Source organism: Zootoca vivipara, chromosome 2, assembly GCF_963506605.1.
Source record: "Zootoca vivipara chromosome 2, rZooViv1.1, whole genome shotgun sequence".
In the NCBI taxonomy this organism is placed as follows: Eukaryota; Metazoa; Chordata; class Lepidosauria; order Squamata; family Lacertidae; genus Zootoca; species Zootoca vivipara.
This window is the reverse complement of record NC_083277.1, coordinates 23,936,575-23,961,327: the sequence shown is the minus strand read 5'-3', so window position 1 is coordinate 23,961,327 and position 24,753 is coordinate 23,936,575. Positions and strand designations below refer to the sequence as shown.

The window sequence follows — 24,753 nt, the reverse complement described above, 5'->3', positions numbered from 1 at the left end:
ATGCTGTTAAGGTGCTACACCCAATATGCCAGCAAGTTTGGAAAACTCAGCAATGGCCAGAGGATTGGAGAAGATCAGTCTACATCCCAATTCCAAAGAAGGGCAGTGCCAAAGAATGCTGCAACTACCGCACAATTGCGCTCATTTCACACGCTAGCAAGGTTATGCTTAAAATTCTACAAGGCAGGCTTAGGCAGTATGTGGACCGAGAACTCCCAGAAGTGCAAGCTGGATTTCGAAAGGGCAGAGGAACCAGAGACCAAATAGCAAACATGCGCTGGATTATGGAGAAAGCTAGAGAGTTCCAGAAAAACGTCTACTTCTGCTTCATTGACTATGCAAAAGCCTTTGACTGTGTCGACCACAGCAAACTATGGCAAGTTCTTAAAGAAATGGGAGTGCCTGATCACCTCATCTGTCTCCTGAGAAATCTCTATGTGGGACAAGAAGCTACAGTTAGAACTGGATATGGAACAACTGATTGGTTCAAAATTGGGAAAGGAGTACGACAAGGTTGTATATTGTCTCCCTGCTTATTTAACTTATATGCAGAATTCATCATGCGAAAGGCTGGACTAGATGAATCCCAAGCCGGAATTAAGATTGCTGGAAGAAATATCAACAACCTCAGATATGCAGATGACACAACCTTGATGGCAGAAAGCGAGGAGGAATTAAAGAACCTTTTAATGAGGGTGAAAGAGGAGAGCGCAAAATATGGTCTGAAGCTCAACATCAAAAAAACCAAGATCATGGCCACTGGTCCCATCGCCTCCTGGCAAATAGAAGGGGAAGAAATGGAGGCAGTGAGAGATTTTACTTTCTTGGGCTCCTTGATCACTGCAGATGGTGACAGCAGTCACGAAATTAAAAGACGCCTGCTTCTTGGGAGAAAAGCAATGACAAACCTAGACAGCATCTTAAAAAGCAGAGACATCACCTTGCCGACAAAGGTCCGTATAGTTAAAGCTATGGTTTTCCCAGTAGTGATGTATGGAAGTGAGAGCTGGACCATAAAGAAGGCTGATCGCCGAAGAATTGATGCTTTTGAATTATGGTGCTGGAGGAGACTCTTGAGAGTCCCATGGACTGCAAGAAGATCAAACCTCTCCATTCTTAAGGAAATCAGCCCTGAGTGCTCCCTGGAAGGACAGATCGTGAAGCTGAGGCTCCAATACTTTGGCCACCTCATGAGAAGAGAAGAATCCTTGGAAAAGACCCTGATGTTGGGAAAGATTGAGGGCACTAGGAGAAGGGGACGACAGAGGACAAGATGGTTGGACAGTGTTCTCGAAGCTACGAACATGAGTTTGACCAAACTGCGGGAGGCAGTGCAAGACAGGAGTGCCTGGCGTGCTCTGGTCCATGGGGTCACGAAGAGTCGGACACGACTAAACGACTAAACAACAACAAAGGTTATCAACTGACGTAAAGAGGAGAATGGATGTACTTGTTATACACTTATGAAGAAATTGGGTGTCGATTTGATCTTTAGCAGCTGAGATTATCTTAGGCTCCTTAAGTAATTATGGAACTGTGGTGATCATGGTGATTGTTTTTAATCACTGATGTGCACGCATTCTCTACTCCCATGGGAAGTTTACTCACTGGTGCCTTTTTCTTGCTTTCCCTACTGCGTGTACAGCCGGCTCATAGCTGTCAACCCCCGGATTTGAAGATAAGGAATCCTATGGGGCTGTTAACTCCCGGATATGAAAGTAAGGGCACTGAATAAGGGAATTTCCTGCAAAAAAAGGAAAAGTTGACAGCACTGAGCCGGCTGCTTTCCACACACGCTTTTTACTCTCCATCCAAACAAGCAAGAGGCAATATCAGAGTTCATAGTCAAGCCTGGCAAAAACACTTGGGGTGCAAAGCAAGGTCAGTGAGAAGCAGGGGTGTAAGAAGGCAGAAATTTCCATTCTGACTTGTGTTTGTCACAACCTGCGCTGTTTCTGTTCTGCTGCACTTCAGTTGTCACCAAATAGTATGTTAGGTGATTTATGTAACTATTTATGTTACATTCATTTCAATGTCAAGAAAACATTGCCCAAAAAGTATCATTTGCAGACTTAGAACTACAAGAACAATAAGAACAAATACCAATTGTATTCACTTGACTGATTTTCATTCCTGGTCCTTGGCCACCTACAGACCAATATAACATATATTATCCAAAGATTTATAAAAAAAGAGCTTCCTGCATTGGTGGGTTTATGGGTTTTTTTAAAAAAAAATTGGTTCCACTTTTTCTGCTGTGCTAAATTTGTTCCTGCCAAAATTGATACTTTATTTTGCTTGAACCAAATTAAACTGAATATAATGAGTTGCCCATGAAAGAAAAGTATCCTCATGATGGTGTTTGCTTTCATAACTTGTAGCCACCATTCGGTAATGCTGCTAGGGTGTCATAACACAAAAACAAACAAATAAAAAGCCATATAAAATTCCATATACCAAAAAAAAAAGAACAACAGCATAAACTCGGCAGAGGGGTTGAACCATCATTCAACAATTAGGAGCGCCAGGAGCTGCCCCTATCCTGACTCAAACCTTTGTTCCATCTAGCTCAATGTTTTCTTCACTGAGAGGAAGCCACTCTCCATGGTTCCAGGCAGGAGTCTCTCCCAATCCTTCCTGGAGATACTGGGGGATTGAACCTGGGACTTTCTACATACACAAGAGATGCTTTGCCACTGAGCTATGGTCCTTCCCACAAAGTGCTGGAATGTCTGGAAAAATGAAAATGCCTTTAAGCAGGCACCGGGATGATAGTTTTAGCACTAGGCAAGCTTCCCTGGAGATGATGTTCCATGTGTGGCGTCCACAAATGAGCAGGTCCTCTGTCCAGTCACCGTCACCCACCTAAGTTCAGGTATGGAGGGGGGAATCTGGAGGAGACACTCATATGGGGAGCATAAAGTACAGGTTGGTGGAAAGCTTTATAGGTAAGCACCAGCACTTTGAATTGTCCCCGGAGCAGACCAGTAGCCGGTGTTGCTGTTTCTAATTTACTATTCTAATTGACCATAGCTGCCAAGTTTTCCCTTTTCTCATGAGGAAGCCTATTCAGCATAAGGGAATTTCCCTTAAAAAAAGGGAGAACTTGGCAGATATGTAATTGACTCTGACATTTATTGTACACCCACCAAACAATCACCTTTGGCTTGGAACACATAGCTTGTGTCCAAGCTTTCTCTTTGGGTGTAAAGGCTACCATGAAAAGAGATGCTTGTTAACTTGCCCTGCTTATTCCTGAATTTGCTGCTTCTGCAAAGTAATAAAATATTCACACCACCCTCAGCATGAAACTGTGTACCTATTAGTTCGGTCTTCACTGCTTATTAAGTACCCAGTAGACATCAGTAAACAATGGGGATCAGCTATTGTCACCATTAGCCTGTGTGAAATCGTACATGTGCCACAAATTCCAGGCAATTCTAGGCAAAGACTGAAAATGTAGTCAGAGACTACATTACGTCTTCTCTCTCTATGAGCAATAAGAGTCTTTGTGAGTTGCTGCTCCATGCCTCTTAAAGCACTCAACTCTACTTGGTTTGTTCATTCAAATGTTCAACCATCCTATGGTGCTTGCTTGCTTGCTTTGCAAAAGAGGCTGGATTCTGCAAGTGGAATCTGTTGTTCCAAATCCTTATTTAATCTGGAATCCGTTTTCTTGACACATAATTTAATTACCCCATATGCATTGCTGGTGGCAAAATAGTGCAGCTTATAAAAATCAATAAAATGCAAATGCTATATTATACTGTTAAATCTACATTTGTGATTTGTTATATCTTTCTGTATGTATGGAATGTATGGAATGTATTCTGTATTTCTGGATGTATGGAAGTGAGAGCTGGACCATAAAGAAGGCTGATCGCCGAAGAATTGATGCTTTTGAATTATGGTGCTGGAGGAGACTCTTGAGAGTCCCATGGACTGCTAGAAGATCAAACCTATCCATTCTTAAGGAAATCAGCCCTGAGTGCTCCCTGGAAGGACAGATCGTGAAGCTGAGGCTCCAATACTTTGGCCACCTCATGAGAAGAGAAGAATCCTTGGAAAAGACCCTGATGTTGGGAAAGATTGAGGGCACAAGGAGAAGGGGACGACAGAGGACAAGATGGTTGGACAGTGTTCTCGAAGCTACGAACATGAGTTTGACCAAACTGCGGGAGGCAGTGCAAGACAGAAGTGCCTGGCGTGCTATGGTCCATGGGGTCAGGAAGAGTCGGACACGACTAAACGACTAAACAACAACAACATATCTTTCTCATGTCTTTGCTGGCATATATTTTTTTATGATCAGTAACTCTACTGAACTTGTACATGGGCACCAGTGAATGCTAGACTTGACTCAGAGTCCTGTAAAAAGAACTGCAGAGAGAGGACACTGATGTATAGCATTGATTTCATCCCCATTTTTCAGCAATGGAAGTATTCCATTGGCTTGCTTTGATGCAATTTGTAAACACATTATTGAAGGTAACTAAGTGAGAAATGTGCTGCCATGGGCCTTTCAAAATCTTAGTTGAATATACTTTGCAGGAATGATGATCTCAGAGAACAAGCTTGTGTATATACCCTCACAGTCAGCTGGTGTGCAGCAACGAACCCAGATGCAAATTGAATTAAAGCTTAGAGGAGATACAGTGGCACCTCGACTTACGAAGACGATCCGTTCCGCGGCCGTCTTCGTAAGCTGAGGTTTTCGGGTGTCGAAGTATCGCTTCAGCGCATGCGCCGACCGTGCGCGCCACTCTGCGCAGGTGCAGAACGCATGTGCCAGGCGCGCACGGTGCAAAGACTTCCGGGGGTTATCGACTTCAGAAATCAAAACCTTCGGAAGTCAAAGCGTTCGGATGTTGAGGTATGACTATATATATATATATCCCTGGATCCTTTAATTTAGAGCATATGACTGTAACACAATCTCATTTTGCTTTCATTGTATGTACAGTCTGATTCCTTACATCTTTGGAAAGTGGGTGCATTTGAAGGTGCTAGATTCTGCCCTCAACGATTTTATTGCCAAATACACTCGTGTTTTGTTCGCAGGCTTCGCATTGACATCTGTTTGACCGCTGTGAGAACAGTTAGCTGGACTAGACGGGCCACTGGCTTGATCCAGCATGTTCTTCTTAAGTTCTTGTACAAGTCGATGTAAGGAGAGAGCCAATTCTATGGGTCTTTCCTACCTGACCACCAACTGACGAAGAGTTGCAACATGGGCAAGCGACTCCCGCGTGGCTGGTTGTGTTTGTACTGGAGTGGGTTCCAAAAGGGTGCAGAAGGTGTCGTAACCTACTGTATGTGTCCTCTAGCTGTAGTAAAAAAAATTGTTAGGCATAAAATCCATCAAGTGCATGTGCTAGAAACAACCTTATTCTCTATATCCAGCTGGACCTTAGTAAAAATGTAATATTTGTCCCATGAGCTGATCTTCCAAGGGAAAGATTTGCCTTATGGGACATCAGATGGGAGGTCAGAACCTGATCCCTGCCCAGTCAGAACCTGATCCATAGAGCAAGGCTAGCAGGCTCACAATATGGGTGGAATCTACACACATATTTTTAAAAAAACGCTGTGAAAATACTCTTTTAAAAACGTTTTGAAAAATACATTGAATTTGGCATAGCTCACTGTCGCCATCCAGTGTCACATTTGAATATTGCACTTTACAACATATTTAAAACATTTTATTTGCAGCTGTATAGCTGAGTTGATAGGGACCCAGGTGGCGCTGTGGTTAAACCACTGAGCCTAGGACTTGCTGATCAGAAGGTCGGCGGTTCGAATCCCTGTGACGGGGTGAGCTCCCGTTGCTTGGTCCCAGCTCCTGCCAACCTAGCAGTTCGAAAGCACGTCAAAATGCAAGTAGATAAATAAGAACCGCTACAGCAGGAAGGTAAACGGCGTTTCCATGTGCTGCTCTGGTTCGCTCAGAAGCGGCTTTGTCATGCTGGCCACATGACCTGGAAGCTATACGCCGGCTCCCTCGGCCAATAATGTGAGATGAGCGCGCAACCCCAGAGTCGGTCACGACTGGACCTAATGGTCAGGGGTACCTTTACCTTTACCTTTTTTAGCTGAGTTGATGGTCAGAATAGTTGTTTAGGAGCAGCCAAGGGAATCCATCTGAGAATGAGAGCAGGAGAAAGGACCTCTTAACTGGCACTGGGCTACATAAAAGCAGAAACAGATAGAAGACATCTGTGGGGGTGAAAGGAACAGCTTTGGCAAAGGTGTAACCCTTGCCCAGAATATTTTTCTGTAGGCAGTAGGATCACAATTACCCAGTCAGAGGAGCTGTGATTGAAAGCATTCAAACATGGGTACACACATGGTAAAAATCGCAGAATGTGTATTTGATTTCCTTCTCTCTCTTTTTACCCATATGATTGAATGCAAATATGTACCCTTGTTTATGCAGACTTGTAACAGACAGGGAGCTGTTGCCAGTCAGCTGTTACCGCGGCACTGCAAAAGCTAAATGGAATATTAAAGCAATTTAATTTCCTCTTAGGAATTGACTTCTGCTCTCAGCAGCCATGGTTGCTGTTGAAATAGGGGGTGGGGGAGATCAATAAGCTCCTGCTGTTTTGCAATCTATAAAATAACCCCATTAAGGATTACTAGAGACACATACAGGATGCAAGGGTGCATTGCTGGTTTACTCCAGTACAGCTAAAATTGTATAGTCTTTCAGAAAACAAACAACGCTACAGATTGTAAAATCCCAAGCTTTATTTCTCATAGTGAAGATGAGCAAAAAGTCTCCAGAAATGTCAGCCAACATCATTCATTTTCAAAACAGTTTAACCAAACTCCTATTAAAATGGACCCACTCTTTGTTGTCATTGGGAAATGTTGGGTCCCCACCCCCCTAAAAAAATTTTTGTTCTGGAACATAAAACTGTGCAGGGATGTTTTAAATAAAATGATACAAATTAAAATGTTGTTTGCATGACAATTTAGTACAAAGCCCAGAACATTTTCAGGCATGACAGCAAATATATTGCATTGTGTTTTGTAGTTTTACTCTCATAATTTTTAAGCTCCGCCGTGGTTCCTTGTTCATTTCCTCACTCCCTGACTCCCCACACAACACCTCCCCATCATCTCACTGTCACCTTGCCATCACCTTAAGACAAATATAAGGGCATAAATAGAGGCCTGTGGGATCAAGATAAGTGTGGATCAGGTGGCTTTGACTCAATCAACTTTCTTCCCTGTCCATATCCCTCTCTCATGATATTAGTACCCATGGCCATCCAATGAAGAGGAAGATGGAAAGATTCATACAAGAGAAAGTTCTTTTTCACACAGCTCATAGTTCAGCTACATAATTCTCTCCCGCAATATGTAGCGATGGCCACCAACTTTGGTGGATTTAAAAGAAGGTTGGTCAACTTCATCAGAGGATAAGACTATAAATGACTAGTAGTCACAATGGCTATGTTATACCTCCATTGTTGGAGAAGGCCGGATTTCCCATGTTCAGTGGTGATAGGACTTCACAGTCATTCGTAGTCTCTTTATTCTTTCCTAATGGTTAGGGGAAGCAGTACAAATTACACAGTACAATATACACAAATGTGGCTTGTTTGCATACTTTTCCATATAACAGAATTCAGTTTGTCTCCTTTTGTAAATAAGAGTAATAATAATAACTGATCGTGTGTTTAAGTTACTCTACCTCTTTGCTGATCTTAATGACATTTCTATAAAAATAACATTTTGCATTTTAATTGGTTTTTCAGATAAGTAAACAGAACCTCCAAACCGTCAAGGATCGCTTCCAAGCCTTCCTCAATGGAGAAACTCAGATTGTAGCAGATGAAGCTTTCATGAATGCCGTCCAGAGCTATTACGAGGTAAGAACACAAGAGTTATTCTCACTAGGCATCTTCACAACAGACATCCCAAAAGATAATAAAAGAGTCTTTCTATATGCAAAAACTGCCGCTAGGATTGTGATTGCAAAATACTGGGAAAGCAACACAATTCCAAGAAAGAAGAATGGTTATTAAAATTAAGTAAGCATCTCGAACTGGCAAAACTAACAGAATTATTATGAAACCAACCAAGTGGAAAAATCAGGAGAGAATGGAATGTCTTTGCAAATTATATGAGGAAAGCATGTTCCCAAAATTATGATTGGCTTTAGCCTAGATTAAAAACTCCACAGGTAAACAAATTGTCTCTCCACAATGTATAAAATGATTACAGACAACCAAGGTATGAGATTATAGGAACTGTATAGTGGTTGAAGGAAGTAAATATTTTTTCTTTCTTTCTTTTTCTTTGATGTATTTTTTTCCTTTACTTTTTCTATTTCTAGTTCTGTATTTTTGTATTTTTCTGCATTTTTGTATTTTGGTTTCATAATTAATTTCTTCTGTATGTGTGTGTGTGTGTGTGTGTGTGTGTGTGTGTGTGTGTGTGTATAATACAAGAGTGGCAATTTCAATTCTCAGATTCTAAAGGGGGAGTCTCCATGTGCACAGAATGGACCAATCCAAGGTTGGGATGGAGGAATCTGTCTGTTTCCATTTCGTTCAGTTTTTTCCAGTCTTAAATTCAGGTTGCCATACTTTTGCATTGGTTTGTTTTTTTCTTTTTCTTTTAGTGGAGTAGCTTCCCCACTACATCACCCTCCAGCTCATAGAGTGCACTATTTCCGCCATGCGATTAACATTGTGAGAAGGGGCAAACAACTCAGTAGGGCTTCTCACCAAATGACCTGCTCTCTCAGGAACTACAAATCCCAGAGTTCTTTCTTCCTACTCTTCTTCCTGGGAAGAGCCGTTAGGGTGTGGCAGTAGGTGAGCAGCAGGACGAAGGAACAGGCATTATCATAATTGGTGCACATATGTCCCAGAGACAGAAGGAGCCTGTGCTGCTGCTGTGATATAGGCCCGGGGACACAGATGTGAAGATAGCTCTCTGGCCTCCAGAGTGCATAGAATAACTTAATCTCCAGCAACAGGAATTATTCATAGTTGCACACACATAAAGAGACAGAAAGATTGAGGGCACTAGGAGAAGGGGATGGCAGATGGTTGGACAGTGTTCTCGAAGCTACCAACATGAACCTAAACATTAGGAAGAACTTCCTGACAGTAAGAGCTGTCTTCGGAATTTGCTACCAAGGAGTGTGGTGGATTCTCCTTCTTTGGAGGTCTTTAAGCAGACGCTTGACAGGCATATGTCAAGAATGCTTTGATGGTGTTTCCTGCTCGGCAGGGGGTTGGACTGGATGGCCCTTGTGGTCTCTTCCAACTCTATGATTCTATGAGTTTGACCAAACTGTGGGAGGAAGTGGAGGACAGGTGTGCCTGGCGTGCTCTAGTCCATGGGGTCGGACACAACTAAACGACTAAACAACAACAAAGAGACAGAATTTGTTGAAACATTTTCCAATAAATGTTAATCCAGTATTAAAACTAAAACAACTTTGTGGTTTTTATCCTGCTTTGAAGCAGACAGTTGGACCCGTCCATCATTCCCAACCTGGTACCCACCAGATGTTTTGGAGCAGAGCCCCCATCACCCATTCTGGATGGGGCTGATGCAAGAAGTAGTCCAAAACCTCTGGTGGCCACTGGGTTGGAGAAGGCAAGCTGTGGGTCCAAACATGTCCCTAAACTATATATTTCCACAAATTGTAGGCCTACTAGGCAACTTTGTCCGGCTCTGTAAATGCTTTCACCATGCTCAAAGCAGTTTCCAGGCTTTATGCCCCAGTTTGTTAGTAAACTGTGCCCTGTTCTTTTGTCGTGTCACCCTGAGATCCCAAACCAGATCAGGGTTCGTTGTGATTGTGGGCCACCAGAAACCAAAGCGAGTCTCAACTAACAACTCCCATTTCTTTCAATGGGAGTTTGTAACAACTAATAGAAGGCGGATTGGGCCTGTTGTCTTCCATGAAATTATTGCAGTTTGTGTAAATAGCATGATTAGAAATTCTGCAGCTCAGGTAGCATAGATCATTACCCCCAGCCATCTCTCCTTTCTGGATGTAGGGAGCAGGTGACCAGTGATGTGAGGCCTCTACCTGAGGTGCTGCTGCCAGTCAGATGGAGCAGGAGTCGAACCTGGTGCAAGGGAACTTTCTATGCAGCTGTTCAGAGGTAGTCAAACTGCAGTTCGTGAATTCTGTTGAGGTCATCTCCAGAAAAGGTCATGGAACCCATACTTAACCCTGCACTTGATTTATTTTTTTCTAACAGTGGAGACTCAAGCTGTTTTGACCAGGGCTTTCAGTGGGCTGACCCAGAGAATGGATTTGGAGGATTGTGGCATATTATAGCGCACAGAAATATTAAGACCTGGCCTAGGGCCTGCGCTTTTTTCAACATGGTGCTGAAGCGGTCTATTGATTTTTTTATGATTAAAAAGAAGAAGCACCAGTTAATAGGGTCCTTCTAAGAGGCCTAGTCTACGGACACTGTTTTGACAATGCTGGCATGGCAGGAAAGGGGTTTATTAAGTGGTCTGCTTAAAAACCCAGCAATTTTCAGATGGTCCATGAAAGAAAGAAAAACGTTTGAGAACCTCTGCAGTAGCGTTGTTGTTGTTGTTCTATTAACTTTGAGAAAGAAGTATTTAGATGGCTTTAAAATGGGATTTGACAAACTCACGAAGGATATGTTTTTAACAACTATCGTTGTTGTTGTTGTTGATGATGATTTATTACTTATACCCCACCCAGGTGGCGCTGTGGGTTACTTATTACTTATACCCAGGACCCAGGTGGCGCTGTGGGTTAAACCACAGAGTCTAGGGCTTGCTGATCAGAAGGTTGGCGGTTTGAATCCCTGCAACGGGGTGAGCTCCCGTTGCTCGGTCCCAGCTCCTGCCCCCCCCCAACAGTTCGAAAGCACATCAAAGTGCAAGTAGATAAATAGGGACCGCTCCGGCGGGAAGGTAAACGGCGTTTCTGTGCGCTGCTCTGGTTGGCCAGAAGCAGGTTTGTCATGCTGGCCACATGACCTAGAAGCTGTCTGTGGACAAACGCCGGCTCCCTCGGCCTATAGAGCGAGATGAGCGCTGCAACCCCAGAGTCGGACACGACTGGACCTGATGGTCAGGGGCCCCTTTACCTTTACCCCACCCATCTGACTGGGTTGCCTCAGCCACTCTGGGTGGCTTCCAACAGAGTATAAAAAACGTAAGAAAACATCAAATATCGAAAACTTCCCAATAGAACGATGCCTATAGGGAATCTTTTTGGTCAGAAGCAGTGTGTCTCTATGTTCTGTTTCTACATTCCGACACTGTAGATCTCTGTACTCTTTCTATGTTCAGAGGTAGCGTAGCTCTGAAAACCAATTGCTGAGAGGCAACAGCCAGGAAGGGTTATTGCCTTCAGGCCATTCTTGTAAGCTTCCAAGAGGCATCTGATTGGTCCCTGTGGGAAACAGGATGCAGGACAAGGTGGGTCTTTGGTCTGATTCAGCAGAAAACACTTCTTACTCACCTAACTCTTTATGACAATCTTTGTGTGTGCGCGCGCGCCTAAAGGCTCAAGTCCTCACACCACTTATTTTGGAATAGCTTTCAGTGGGCTGACCCAGAGAATGAATTTGGAGGATTGTGGCATATTATAGCGCACAGAAATAACAATTCATCTGAGTGAGTTTACGTTGCCTCAGGAGCTTGGGGGTTTTTTTTGGGGGGAGGGGTGTTTTCCAAGCGACAAACTAGTAAGAAGGTAATAAAAAGACTAATGCGGAATGGGGGAGTACTTATCCTACAGTATTCAGTCATTAGATTATTTTGTGTCATTTTTCTCATTCCAGAGGTCATAAATTTCAATTAGGGAGTGCTATTTTCCAATTATATAATATCTTTGTTAAAAGAATCAATATTTTGGCAGTTAATTAGTTTTTTTTCCAAAAAATTTAAGTCTTCTGGCGTACTAATTAATCTCTGCGACCGATCATCACGGCATCTATAACTGTTTACAAGTTGTCAGATAGCTCACTTGACATCTCTATATACTGGCTGAGTTCAGTTCGCATGAATGAATAATAATCAGGGGAGGAAAACACCATATTTCGGGTATACAACATCCATATGCATTAACATTTGCTTTCATATTTTACATGAAAGCTCCCTTTATGTGTCAGGGGGCCAACTTTGCAGATTCATGTTTTCCTAATTAGAAATTCTACATACACAGCAAACTGAATGCTAGAGGCAGTGAATATCTGCTGCTGTCACACCACTTAGGAACATAGGAAGTTGCTTCATGTGGAATTGGACCATTGAACTATCTGGACCAGTATTTGTTTATTTAGAAAAGTTTTAGACTGCTAGCAGTAATAGGAAGGTGCATTAAATGGAGTCATATCATTGGTCCATCTAACTCAGTATTGTCTGCACTGACTGCCAGTGGCTCTCCAAGACTTCAACTTCACCTCCATTGCATGCTAAAGGCCCTTCCTGCATGTGGTGGTGGTTGTTTTCTTCGAGCAGTAACCAGCACAACCAACTGGTACCCATAACATAACAACAACAACAACAACAACAACAACAACAACAACAACAATAATAATAATATATTATTTATACCTCGCCCATCTAGCTGGGTTTCCCCAACCACTCTGGGTGGCTTCCAACAGTAAAATGAAATCAAATAATCTATAAAACATTAAAAGCCTCCCTAAACAGGACTGCCTTCAGATGTCTTCTAAAAATCTGGTAGCTGTTTTTTCTCTTTGACATCTGATGGGTGGTCGTCCCACAGGGCGGGTGCCACTACCGAGAAGGCCCTCTGTCTGGTTCCCTGCAACTTGGCTTCTTGCAATGAGGGAACCACCAGAAGGCCCTTGGTACTGGACCTCAGCGTCTGGGCAGAACGATGGGGGTGGAGACACTCCTTCAGGTATACTGGACCGAGGCAATTTAGGGCTTTGAAGGTCAGCACCAACACTTTGAACTGTGCTCGGAAACGTACTGGGAGCCAATGTAGATCTTTCAAGACCGGTGTTATGTGGCCTCGGCAGCTGCTCCCAGTCACCAGTCTAGCTGCTGCATTCTGGATTAGTTGTAGTTTCTGGGTCACCTTCCAAGGTAGCCCCACGTAGAGTGCATTGCAGTAGTCCAAGCGGGAGATAACTAGAGCATGCACCACTCTGGCAAGACAGTCTGCAGACAGGTAGGGTCTCAGCCTGCGTACCAGATGGAGCTGGTAGACAGCCGCCCTGGACACAGAATTAACCTGCACCTCCATGGACAGCTGAGAGTCCAGAATGACTCCCAGGCTGCGCACCTGGTCCTTCAGGGGCACAGTTACCCCATTCAGGGCCAGGGATTCCACACCTGCCTGCCTCCTGTCCCCCACAAACAGTACTTCTGTCTTGTCAGGATTCAACCTCAATCAACATGGATTCCACATGATTTGATTCTTGCATATTCCTGATGTTAGGATTTCACTGCACTGTTGCTGTGAAATGTGATTAGTGGAAAACACATGGTCTGTCTAAGAGGAAGCGTGATTTCCAGAGCTATGCTCACCGGAGGACATTCAGAGATCCAGGGGGGCTGCAGATAGCCCAGAGCGCTCTCACACCTACTGGGGGTGGTGGTGGGTTTTTGGCATGTGTGCCTCCTTGCTCACGAAGAGCATGCTCTATCAAGCTGCTCCTTCAAATCAGAAGTGCCTGATAGCAAAGTCACTCTCAACCCACTTCCATCTCCTTCTCCAGGAAATATGAAAGGTGCCATCTTGCTCAGAGTGTCAGGAGGGGACTTGAAACATTCTTCTGCTTCATGTTTGCAAGGCTAGAGTGAGAATCCTCACACTTCCTTCCTTCCTTTTGTACTCATGCAGTATGTTATCCTTTTTTTATGGAAGTGTCTCTTCCTCCAATGCACGTGGAGAGCATTATAAGCTTTTAGTGCTTTTCCAAGCTCGAGATACTCAATGCAGGAAACTGCTGTGTCCTCGGGTCATCCTTCAGTCCCTTAATTATTGAACATTTGCAGATACACCCCTCTGCCGGCCTAGCTTCTTCACAGTGTACTGCATCCATTCCATCCTTGAAGCCATTAAGGAAGCAATGCTTTACGCCTCCCAGGCTGCCAGCAGCCTCCCTTGTTCTGTCAAATTGAGAAAAATGCCTTCTTGTTTCTGATGGGGCGCCATTATCGCCTTGACCCGTTTTCCCTTTTCTTTCTTTTCGTCGAAATAATATCATCTCATGGGCACCCTGCTTTGCCCCTCTTCTTCTCCTATGCATCTGCTTATGTTTTAGATTCACTGATCAAAATGGAAGGGCATCTCAGTTGCAAAAAGCTCTGAAAACTGAGTGAGGCAGAGCAGAATCGGGCCATAATGGCTGTGTCCTACCTCTCCTGTGCTTTTGAATGCTGAGAATCACAAGTGGGGAGCACAAGTGTTGCCCACAGGTTCTACTTGTGGGTTTTCTATGGCCATCTGGTTTGCCGTTGTGAGAACAGGATGTTCTTATGTTTTTGTCCATGCTTGTTGTGGAAGCACAAGCTACCTTCAATACCTTTTGAGAGTTCCCCCACTACTGGCAAGTGGCTAGAAGCTCCAGAATTAGCTCTGGCTCCCTTTACAGCAGGAGAGAGCACTGGAGACTTTTGTTTTCTTTTTGAGAGTATCAGCAGAGCAAGCGGGGAATGCTTCAGGCTTGTGAGGGCCACCAGGCGGCGCCAGGAACAAAATGGTAGCTTTGGGGGAGAGCCCAATGCAAAATGGCGGCTCAAAGGGGTGGGTGCGAGCATGCTGAGATGAGCTGCATCTCCAACTACAAACACATCTGAGTTACTACAGATCCTGGATTCTTTCACCAAATTCTAAAACTGGCCCCTGGAGCTGCAGAAGTGGGCCGCTGGAGCTGTGCAAGGCAGCCAACTGATGCCAACTGATGCTCATGTTTCACAAGTGAACACATGTGCTAATAGAAAAACCAACAAAGACTCAAAGATCTCAGAGTAGCTGTCTTATTACAGAAAAATTTCAGAAACAGACTGGAAAGAGAAGTTGCTGAATTGCAACGCATTACCAAGCTTAAAACCATGGAGAGACCTGGTCTTAATAAGGACATTGTGTTCTTATCTCATTATACAAGATAAAGCTTTCTTCAGCCATCTCACCCCTTGCTTTTTCCTGCAAGACCAATTGCAGTCGTTAACAGTCGTCAACAGATTTACCACTCCTATCAGCCAATCACCCATTCCCACCACCCTTCTGAGTAATACCCCTCCCCACCCTCTGACTATACATAAGGGTCTGGTGACTTCTGTTTCAGTGTATCTGAAGAAGTGTGCATGCACACAAAAGCTTGGCAAGGGGTTGGACTGGATGGCCCTTGTGGTCTCTTCCAACTCTATGATTCTATGATTCTATGAAAAGATCATACCTATGACAAACTTAGTTGGTCTCTAAGGTGCTACTGGAAGGAATTTTTTTTATTTTTTGTTTAGAAAAACCAACAGTCCAACCTTGCATTTAACAAGTCGCCTGCTGCTAACCATAGGATTCCAGGCAGGTGAATGAGGGGGCTGGCCGAGGAGGTACGGATCTATCCATGCCTCCTTCACCCATTGGCTTGGTTCCCATTCATCATCAGTCTGTTTGATAAGAGGGTTTTTATTCCTATGTTGTAACTAGCCTGCTAAGAGGCTAGAATCAGAGGGATTCCTCTCTATTAGCCTCTTAGCAGGCTAGTGGGGGGGGGGGGAGAACCCAACGCCCTTCAGACTACTAATCCTTTTGGACTTTTTTGAAGACTGGCCGGTGGTCCTTCCTGGTGAGCTTTCAGAAGTTCCAGCCCTTCCACTTCATCTCCAACCCCCCTGGGGTGTCCTGCCTTCAGAGAAAGGATATGTGTCATGTTTTATTCCCTGTGTGGACGATTCTATCTTCAAGGTGGACATTTCTCTTTCATCTTTTCATCTTTTTTTCATACCTTTGCCAGAAAGAGGTCACTGTTGACAAGTGGCTCCTAGGGAAAGAAAAAAAATGTCATCTTTCCCTGTTCTTCCCCAGAGCGGCTGTCACAGTGTCAAATGGCTTTCATCCCCTGCGTCTGACCTCTGCTTTGTACTCCATCTGTCTGCATAGAGTGATGAAAAGAGACCCTCAGAATAGTGTGAGGCACAGATTGCTTTTCTTACACTCGACTCTACATAGCAACAAGGTTTGATCTGCGGCCGGTTCTCAAATAGCATCCTGTCACTCACTGGCATCTCCTTCTCCTTTAATTAAAGTGTGCCCACAATGCTCCACAATGTATTGGAAAGTTGTTATGTGAGAAGGTGAGAGGTGGATTTTCTCATCCCGGTTTGTCTGATAATGGCATTAGGTCAATTGCTTAGGTAATATGTTCTCCTTTCAAGACATTTTATTGTTTCTGTCAAGCTACACAAGGCATGAGGACACAGAATAATTTCTTTTATTGAAATGGCCTAGTTCTTGAAAGTGTTTGGGTAACCAGGAGTTCAGAAAAACAGGACCCCAGAAACGGGGGAAATAGTAGATATTAAGGAGTGGGGGTCATGTTCTAGAATCATAGAATTGTATAATGGGAAGGGATCCCAAGGACCATTTAGTCCAACTTCCTACAATACAGGAATCACAACTAATACAGGAATCCCAACCTCTGGTCATCTGTCAAGGATTCTTTAGTTGTGATTCCTAAAAATGTAGCATTAATGTTGGTGGGTTGCATCATAATGCTTTCTAAAAGGTGAAAGAAAATCACAGTAAAATCATAGAATCATAGAGTTGGAAGAGACCACAAGGGCCATCCAGTCCAACCCCCTGCCAAGCAGGAAACACCATCAAAGCATTCTTGACATATGCCTGTCAAGCCTCTGCTTAAAGACCTCCAAAGAAGGAGACTCCACCACACTCCTTGGCAGCCAATTCCCCCGCCCAAACAGCTCTTACTGTCAGGAAGTTCTTCCAAATGTTTAGGTGGAATCTTCTATCTTGTAGTTTGAATCCATTGCTCCATGTCTGCTTCTCTGGAGCAGCAGAAAACAACCTTTCTCCCTCCTCTATATGACAACCTTTAATATATTTGAACACGGCTATCATATCACCCCTTAACCTTCTCTTCTCCAGGCAAAACATACCCAGCTCCCTAAGCTGTTCCTCATAAGGCATCGTTTCCAGGCCTTTGACCATTTTAGTTGCCCACTTCTGGACACGTACCAGCTTGTCAGTAGTAGCCTTCTTGAACTGTGGTGCCCAGAACTGGACACAGTACTCCAGGTGAGGTCTGACCAGAGCAGAATACAGTGGTACTATTACTTCCCTTGATCTAGATGCTATACTCCTATTGATGCAGCCCAGAATTGCATTGGCTTTTTTAGCTGCTGCATCACACTGTTGACTCATGTCAAGTTTGTGGCCTACCAAGACTCCTAGATCCTTTTCACATGTACTGCTCTCAAGCCAGGTGTCACCCATCCTGTATTTGTGCCTTTCAATATATATATATATATATTTTTGCCCAAGTGTAGTACTTTACATTTCTCCCTGTTAAAATTCATCTTGTTTGCTTTGGCCCAGTGTGATCCTGTCCTCTGGGGTATTAGCCACCCCTCCCAATTTGGTGTCATCTGCAAACTTGCTCAGGATGCCCTCAAGCCCATCTTCCAAGTCATTGATAAAGATGTTGAATAAGACTGGGCCCAAGACAGAACCCTGTGGCACCCCACTAGTCACTTCTCACCAGGATGAAGAGAAGCCATTGATGAGCACCCTTTGGGTTCGGTCAGTCAGCCAGTTACAAATCCACTGAATGGTAGCATTGTCTAGCCCGCATTTTACCAGCTTCTTTACAAGAATATCATGGGGCACCATGTCAAAGGCCTTGCTGAAATCAAGATAGGCTACATCCACAGTGTTCCCTTCATCTACCAGGCTTGTAATTCTGTCAAAAAATGAGAACAGATTAGTCTGACATGACTTATTTTTCAGAAACCCATGCTGACTTTTAGTGATCACAGCGTTCCTTTCTAGGTGCTCACAACCATTTGCTTAATGATCTGCTCTAGAATCTATCCTGGTATTGATGTCAGGCTGACTGGGCGGTAATTGTTTGGGTCCTCTCTTTTCCCCATTTTGAAAATAAGGACAACATTTGCCCTCCTCCAGTCTGCTCGGACTTTGCCTGTTCTCCAGGAATTCTCAAAGATTACTGCCAGTGGTTCTGAAATCACCTCTACCAGTTCTTTTAATACTCTTGGATGTAGTTCATCTGGCCCTGGAGACCTGAATACATCTAAACAAGCCAAGTATTCTTGTACTACCTCCTTACTTATTCTGGGCTGTGTTTCCCCTGCTGAATCATCTGCTCCATATTCTTCAGGTTGGGCATTGTTTTCTTTTTTGGAGAAGAAACCAATGTGGTTTCCATAAGAACCCACATTGATATAAAACCAGAAGTGTTTTTCTGGGTGGGCAGAACCACTACCCTAGCATGTGAGCTCCCATTGTTTCCTGAGAGGGGAAGGGACATGGCGGCAGGGAGTTTGGTGTGGTGCAAACACATCATCGGAGCCAAACTGTCACTTCTGCCAGAGCATTTGCACCATGCTTTCCTCCTAAGCACCTTGCCCCTGCCCCACTCCCTCCTGGTAAGGGACATCAACCCACCTGCCGGGAAGTAGCATAGTGACTTGGGAGCCACTTCCGTATAAAACTAGTTTATGTTTAGATCAGAAACGACTTGTTTCCAGCATGTTTGTTGCCCAGTGTAAGACCTTTTGATTCCCTGTATAAGAAATGTGGAGTAAAAATAATCTGAAAATAAATGAATAAAGCTCCTGAAACTTCAGGTTTTCCATAATGTATCCGCATTCTAGTGTCTTGTCCTTCCTGCCCGATTTTGGAGGCAGATGTCAACACAGGATAAAATTAAGTCAAGGGCACACAAAGCAAGTGCTTTTCCAGTGAGGACACTGAGGGAGGGACAAAGGCTCAATATGATGGTCAGCATCACCTGCTTTGCAGGTTTAAGATCCCAGGTTCAATCTCTGGCATCTCCAGTTAAAAGAGTTCAAGTAGCAGGTGATGATAAAAGAGTCCTGCCCGAGACCCTGGAGAGCTGCTTCACAGTCCTAAACATGTCTACTCAGAAGAAAGTCCTACTACACTTTCCTTCCAGGTAAGTGTGGTTTAGATTTCTGCTTGACAATACAGTGGTACCTCGGGTTACAAACGCTTCAGGTTACAAACTCCGCTAACCCAGAAATAGTACCTCAGGTTAAGAACTTTGCTTCAGGATGAGAACAGAAATCGTTCTCCGGTGGTGCAGCGGCAGCAGGAGGCTCCATTAACTAAAGTGGTGCTTCAGGTTAAGAACAGTTTCAGGTTAAGAACGGACCTCCGGAACGAATTAAGTTCTTAACCAGAGGTACCACTGTACTGCGTAGCCCAATGGCCTGACCTATTTTGCTGAATGAACATGGGTACATGGGCCAGTCTCCCAGCACAGGCACATACAGCAAAATGGATGGATGGATGTGCAGTTTATAAGTGACAAGATATGTGATTTACACACTTTCCCCTACACTGAAAGACTTTCGTTGTCAGGCATTTGTCATGTTTGAATTGCCCCGAGAGAAAAAGAGAATAGCAGAGCCTGAATCTGATTATGTAGTGACTTTTATCAAAATCTGTGTTCAGCTTAAAATGTCATTCCATTTCCTGATGGTTGCTTACATGGCTGCCAAAGCTCTTGTTGGGAAGAAAAATATGTCCTTTTTTCCTTGTTTCTTTCTTCTTCTTTTTTTAAAGAAAAGGTTTGCAAAGTGTAAATGCTGTGTCTACTGAGTGCTATTTTTCTAGGAAAAAGGGGTGCCGGAACTCACAGTGAACACCTCCCTTGTTCTCCTTTGTTCTTTTATAATGGCAATGGTGCCCACCTGAAAAAAAAGTCATAGCTTACTATTCCAGTTCAGCGGGTCTAGCTGTAAACACAGGGTGGGACGTTATATTCATTGACTACTGTCTAGTGCATACTGTCCAATGCATAAGCCACTACTAGACAGTATTTCCTAATGTGATTTGCTTCCAATCATTTCACAGCCAGCATGCTCTGAAACAGCCAGGAGGGGAATCGAGATTTCATTTTATTCCATTGTTTTACTTGCAGGTGTTTCTGAAAAGTGACCGTGTTGCCAGAATGGTTCAGAGTGGTGGCTTCTCGGCTAACGACTCTCGGGAAGTCTTCAAGAAACATATTGAAAAGAGGGTCCGAAGTCTCCCCGAGATCGATGGCCTCAGCAAGGAGACTGTTCTGAGTTCCTGGATGGCAAAATTCGATGCGATCTATCGCGGTGAAGAGGATCCTCGCAAAGCACAAGCCAGGATGACCGCGAGTGCTGCTTCGGAGCTGATTCTCAGCAAGGAACAACTGTATGAGATGTTCCAGAACATCTTGGGTATCAAGAAATTTGAGCACCAGCTTCTGTACAATGCATGTCAGGTAAGACTCCCTGTTTTCCTGGAGAATACCAGCTGTTTGTATATGAGCATACCCATGTGGATTTCTACTCCTACCATGGCATTGGCCCGCACATTGGTTTAATGTTCAGGCGAATGACAAGGAAGTTTCAACGGTGATGATTCATGGGTGCTTCCCACAGGCTTTATTTTGCATGTATTCTTGTGGGAGGATATTGAGTGTGACAACTTACATGCCGTCTCATCAGCATTGCTACTAAACTCTGACTCCGCAGCTGGCTTGTACGCTATCTGTTCACTCTTGTCTAGCTGCCGAAGAGATGGGATGTGCTCCGCCGTGCTGTACGTCAAGAGGACGGTGCTGTTAGAGGAAGGGCTTTCAGGAATAGCTGTTTGCAGAACTAATTTTGTATAACATCAGCAGTGCGCACAGAGGTGACAGCCTCTGGCCAGAGGGCTTTGACAGCCTCTGTTGAGCAGCAAGCCAGGCACAGGGCCAGGCACCGGGGTCTGACAATGAGCAGTGGTGATCAGGCAGAGGACAGTCAGATGGGAAAGGAGGAGCCGGGGAGGTGAAGCTAGGGTGGAATTTGATCATCAGTCACCCAGCATGCAGCTCTTCACGGCGGACTTAGAAAAGGAGAGTGAAGCGGCTTTGTGATGAATCGAGAGGAGAACGCTGCACTTGCCATGGGGAGCCCACGTTGCAAAGAACACAGAAATGTCAATATAAGAAGGAAGCAAAAGGACGACTGATCTTCCTCCTACCTCCCTGCATGGTGACGGTTTTGTTGACAATGAATTGTGGCATTGAGAGTCTCCTTCTGCACCCCTGCCCCTATTTCAGTGAAATTTGCATTAAGCCTTTTTCTTAGTAACATTTCTTGTTGGAATCCATAGCTGCCAAGTTTTCCCTTTTCTCGCGAGGAAGCCTATTCAGCATAAGGGAATTTCCCTTTTAAAAAAGGGAGAACTTGGCAGCTATGATTGGAGTCTCTTGTTCTGCAAATGCCCACTTTCCGGCTGATCTCTACGGGTGTGTTTTTGTGGTAGCATTTTTCCAGTGGGCTGTTGATGGAGCTATTGAGGTGGGTGCAGGCATCTTCCACTGGCATTTGGTGCCAAAACTCAACTGTGAATATTCCAGGACTAAATGGTGATGGAAGGGGCAGTGTATGGGCAAATATTATCTTTTTTTTTAGTGAAGTGCAGAACCCTTCATCTGCCCTTCTTCTCTATAGCTTCTTAATCTCTGGAAGGGAGTAGCCACAGTATTTTTCCACATGGAAAGTATTTAAATTAAATAGAACTGAGGAGGCTTGCATAAGTGAAAGAATCAGATGAGAACCGGCAAGGTGTGGGTAGTTAGAGTGTTGGACCAGGACCTGGGTTCAAATCTCCCCTCAGTTGTGAAGCTCGCTGGGCCAGTCGCTATCTCTGAGCCCAACCTGCCTCCCAGGTTGTTGTGAAAACGAAATGGGGAGCAGCCATCTTGAGCTTGTATAATGTAACAAAACAAAGCTGAAGCTACCATGAGAGTAGAGGCAGGTGTAAAAGGTACATGTGAACAAAATTTATGCCACATAGACTAGGAGTCCCCATATTGCTTTGCAGTGGTCTGCAGTATGTTTGTAAAAAGAAAGAAAGAAAGAAAGAAAGAAAGAAAGAAAGAAAGAAAGAAAGAAAGAAAGTTAGTTTAGAAATCATATAGCATCTAACATGGTGCATTAAAACTGCTGCAACAGGTGGAAAAACATTAAGTGATTTGGCAAGATCTTCAGCAGTTTTCAAGTGGGACAAAATAAGTTTGGGAACCACTGACAGGCCACATTTCTATAGCAACCTTCCCCAACCTGCTGCCTTTTAGAGGTTATTGGACTGCAATTCCTACCACCTTTGAACATTGACCACGTTGGCTGGGAATGATAGGAGTTGGTCTAAAACATATGGAGGGCACCAGGTTGAGAATGGCTATTTTATGGATTTTTCAGGTAGGGGGGGCAGGAAGAGTGACGAGAACCTGATAGGTCAGCCATTGAATCTCTAAGTTCAATGAATCTCTAAGTTCCCTTCCATCAAGTTCATGCAATGTCATGATTTATATACTAAGGCAGGCATCCCCAAACTTCAGCCCTCCAGATGTTTTGGACTACAATTCCCATCTTCCCCGACCACTGGTCCTGTTAGCTAGGGATCGTGGGAGTTGTAGGCCAAAACATCTGGAGGGCCGGGCCGCAGTTTGGGGATGCCTGTACTAAGGCATTACTCTTCAGCCTGAGTCCCCAGATGTTGTTGAACTACGGCTCTAACATCCCTGACCATTGGCTGAGCTGTCTGGGGATAATGTGTTCTGTAGTCCCACAGCACCTCATGAGACAAGGCTGAAGGATTAAAGGAGAACGATATGATTCTGCTATATCACTTTTTCGTCTAATATTCATTGGCTGTTCCTTTTTATATGAGTGTGCTTACAGATCTCCCTTCTTTTTGTCCTCCAAATTCACAGCAGTGCATCTCTTTTTTTAGAGCAAATTCAGTCATTTGGTACTTTCCTTTTCAGATTTACATATTCATTCCCGGGAGACGAGGATTATATTTATTTCATGAATAGATTAATTTCCTCGCTTTTTTTCATCTCTCTCCTCCTCAAAGTCAAAAGAGAGAGAAATATTCCACAGTTCAAAAGAACACAGTGGGCATTGCTGTTCTGATTAATAACCCTGCTGCCCAGCCAAGGAGAGAATAAAGGAGAGAATTAGGGAGATGAAGAGGCAGAAGGATAACTTCAAAGGGATTGCTAATTCTGGGTTTACTCCATCACAGCTGCAGGCTCCTGCCTGTGAGCTGGGCTTGCACACCATTTTGTCTCCTGCCCTACATCTCTTTTTAAAAAAAAAAAAAAAATCGCCCACACCTCAGGCTGTGCTGGCTGCTTGCATTATCATGTGACAACTGGAGACAGATCACATAGTAAGAGCAAAAATGTAAAATATTGGTGCCAGGAGCAAAAGGATCCTGAGTCTCTGTGGATAAGGATAGAGGAGCAATGCGATAACTAGGTTACAGCAGAATGGGGAGGTCTACATGTCCTTGAAGATCCCATTAATACTAGCCACCATAGTCTCTCTCCTGCTCAGTGCCAGTCAGTCACAACTACTGTGTCGCTTCCAGGTGGGCATACCATTTAAGAACCATGGAACTGTAGAAGGGAAGGGGGGCAAGGGTCATCTAGTCCCACCCCCCTGCAATGTAGGAATCTCAACTAAGGCATACATGACAGATGGCCATACAATCTCTACTCTAAACGTTTTGTTTATAGTACGTTTCCAAGCACAATTCCAAGTCTTGGTGCTGACCTTTAAAGCCCTAAACGGCCTCGGTCCAGTATACCTGAAGGAGTGTCTCCACCCCCATCATTGTGCCCAGACAATGAGGTCCACCGCCGAGGGCCTTCTGGCGGTTCCCTCATTGTGAGAAGCCAAGTTGCAGAGAACCGGGCAGAGGGGGCCTTCTCGGTAGTGGCACCCACCAGAAAGCATCAGGTCCAAGCCTTAGCATCTCCGGTTAGTAGGTGATGTAAAAGACCTCTGCCTGAGATTCTGGTAGGTCACTGCTGGACGTATGAGATAATCCAGGAATAGAAATTTAATATCAGACAGCTTTTGAAGTACCACTATGTTAAAAGTGTGTGTGTGTGTGTGTGTGTGTGTGTTTTCAAAAAAATATTGAGTTTTTCAGGTTTTAGAAATTTACAGTCAGTTATCCAACAACCAACATAAAAAGAGAATTCCAAAGAATCTCCTGAACTTCCCTCCTCCCCTTTGTGGGTCCTTATATTAAGCTTTTCCTCCTGCATCTTTTTTATTACAGTAATCCAAATCTTTTAAATCTCTATTATACCCAAAATTCAACATTGAACTATAAGTGTTATTCCAATCCTACTAATGATTTTAATTGTTTGCAATGGTTTTTAAGGTAAATTATGTATTTTTCCCATTCCTTATTAAAATTCCTGGTTCCTGATTCTTCCGGTCATTTTTGCCAATTTGGCATAGTCCATCAACTTAATCTGCCAGTCTTCTCTGGGAGGGACTCTGCCTTCTTTCCATCTCTGGGCCATTAACATCCAAGCAGCAGTGGTCACATACATAAATAGTCTTTTCTGATCCGTTGGAATTTCAGCACCTAGAATTCCTAAAAGAAAAGCTTTGGAGGGGTTTTAAGAAAAGGTTATTTAAACTTTTTTTTCAGTTCATTGCATATCATTTCCCAAAATTCTTTTACTACCA

At 44.0% G+C, this 24,753-nt stretch overlaps 1 protein-coding gene across 6 annotated transcripts in view; it reads left to right on the top strand.

Annotated features, from left to right (window-relative positions):
- CADPS (calcium dependent secretion activator) overlaps positions 1-24,753 on the top strand; it is a 376,860-nt gene that overhangs the window by 76,972 nt on the left and 275,135 nt on the right. For all 6 annotated transcript variants that reach the window (XM_035106756.2, XM_035106772.2, XM_060271298.1 and 3 more), the window contains exons 2-3: positions 7,767-7,880; positions 20,154-20,486. In XM_035106756.2, coding sequence (XP_034962647.2) covers positions 7,767-7,880; positions 20,154-20,486 — 447 coding nt within the window. The remainder of the gene's footprint in view (positions 1-7,766; positions 7,881-20,153; positions 20,487-24,753) is intronic.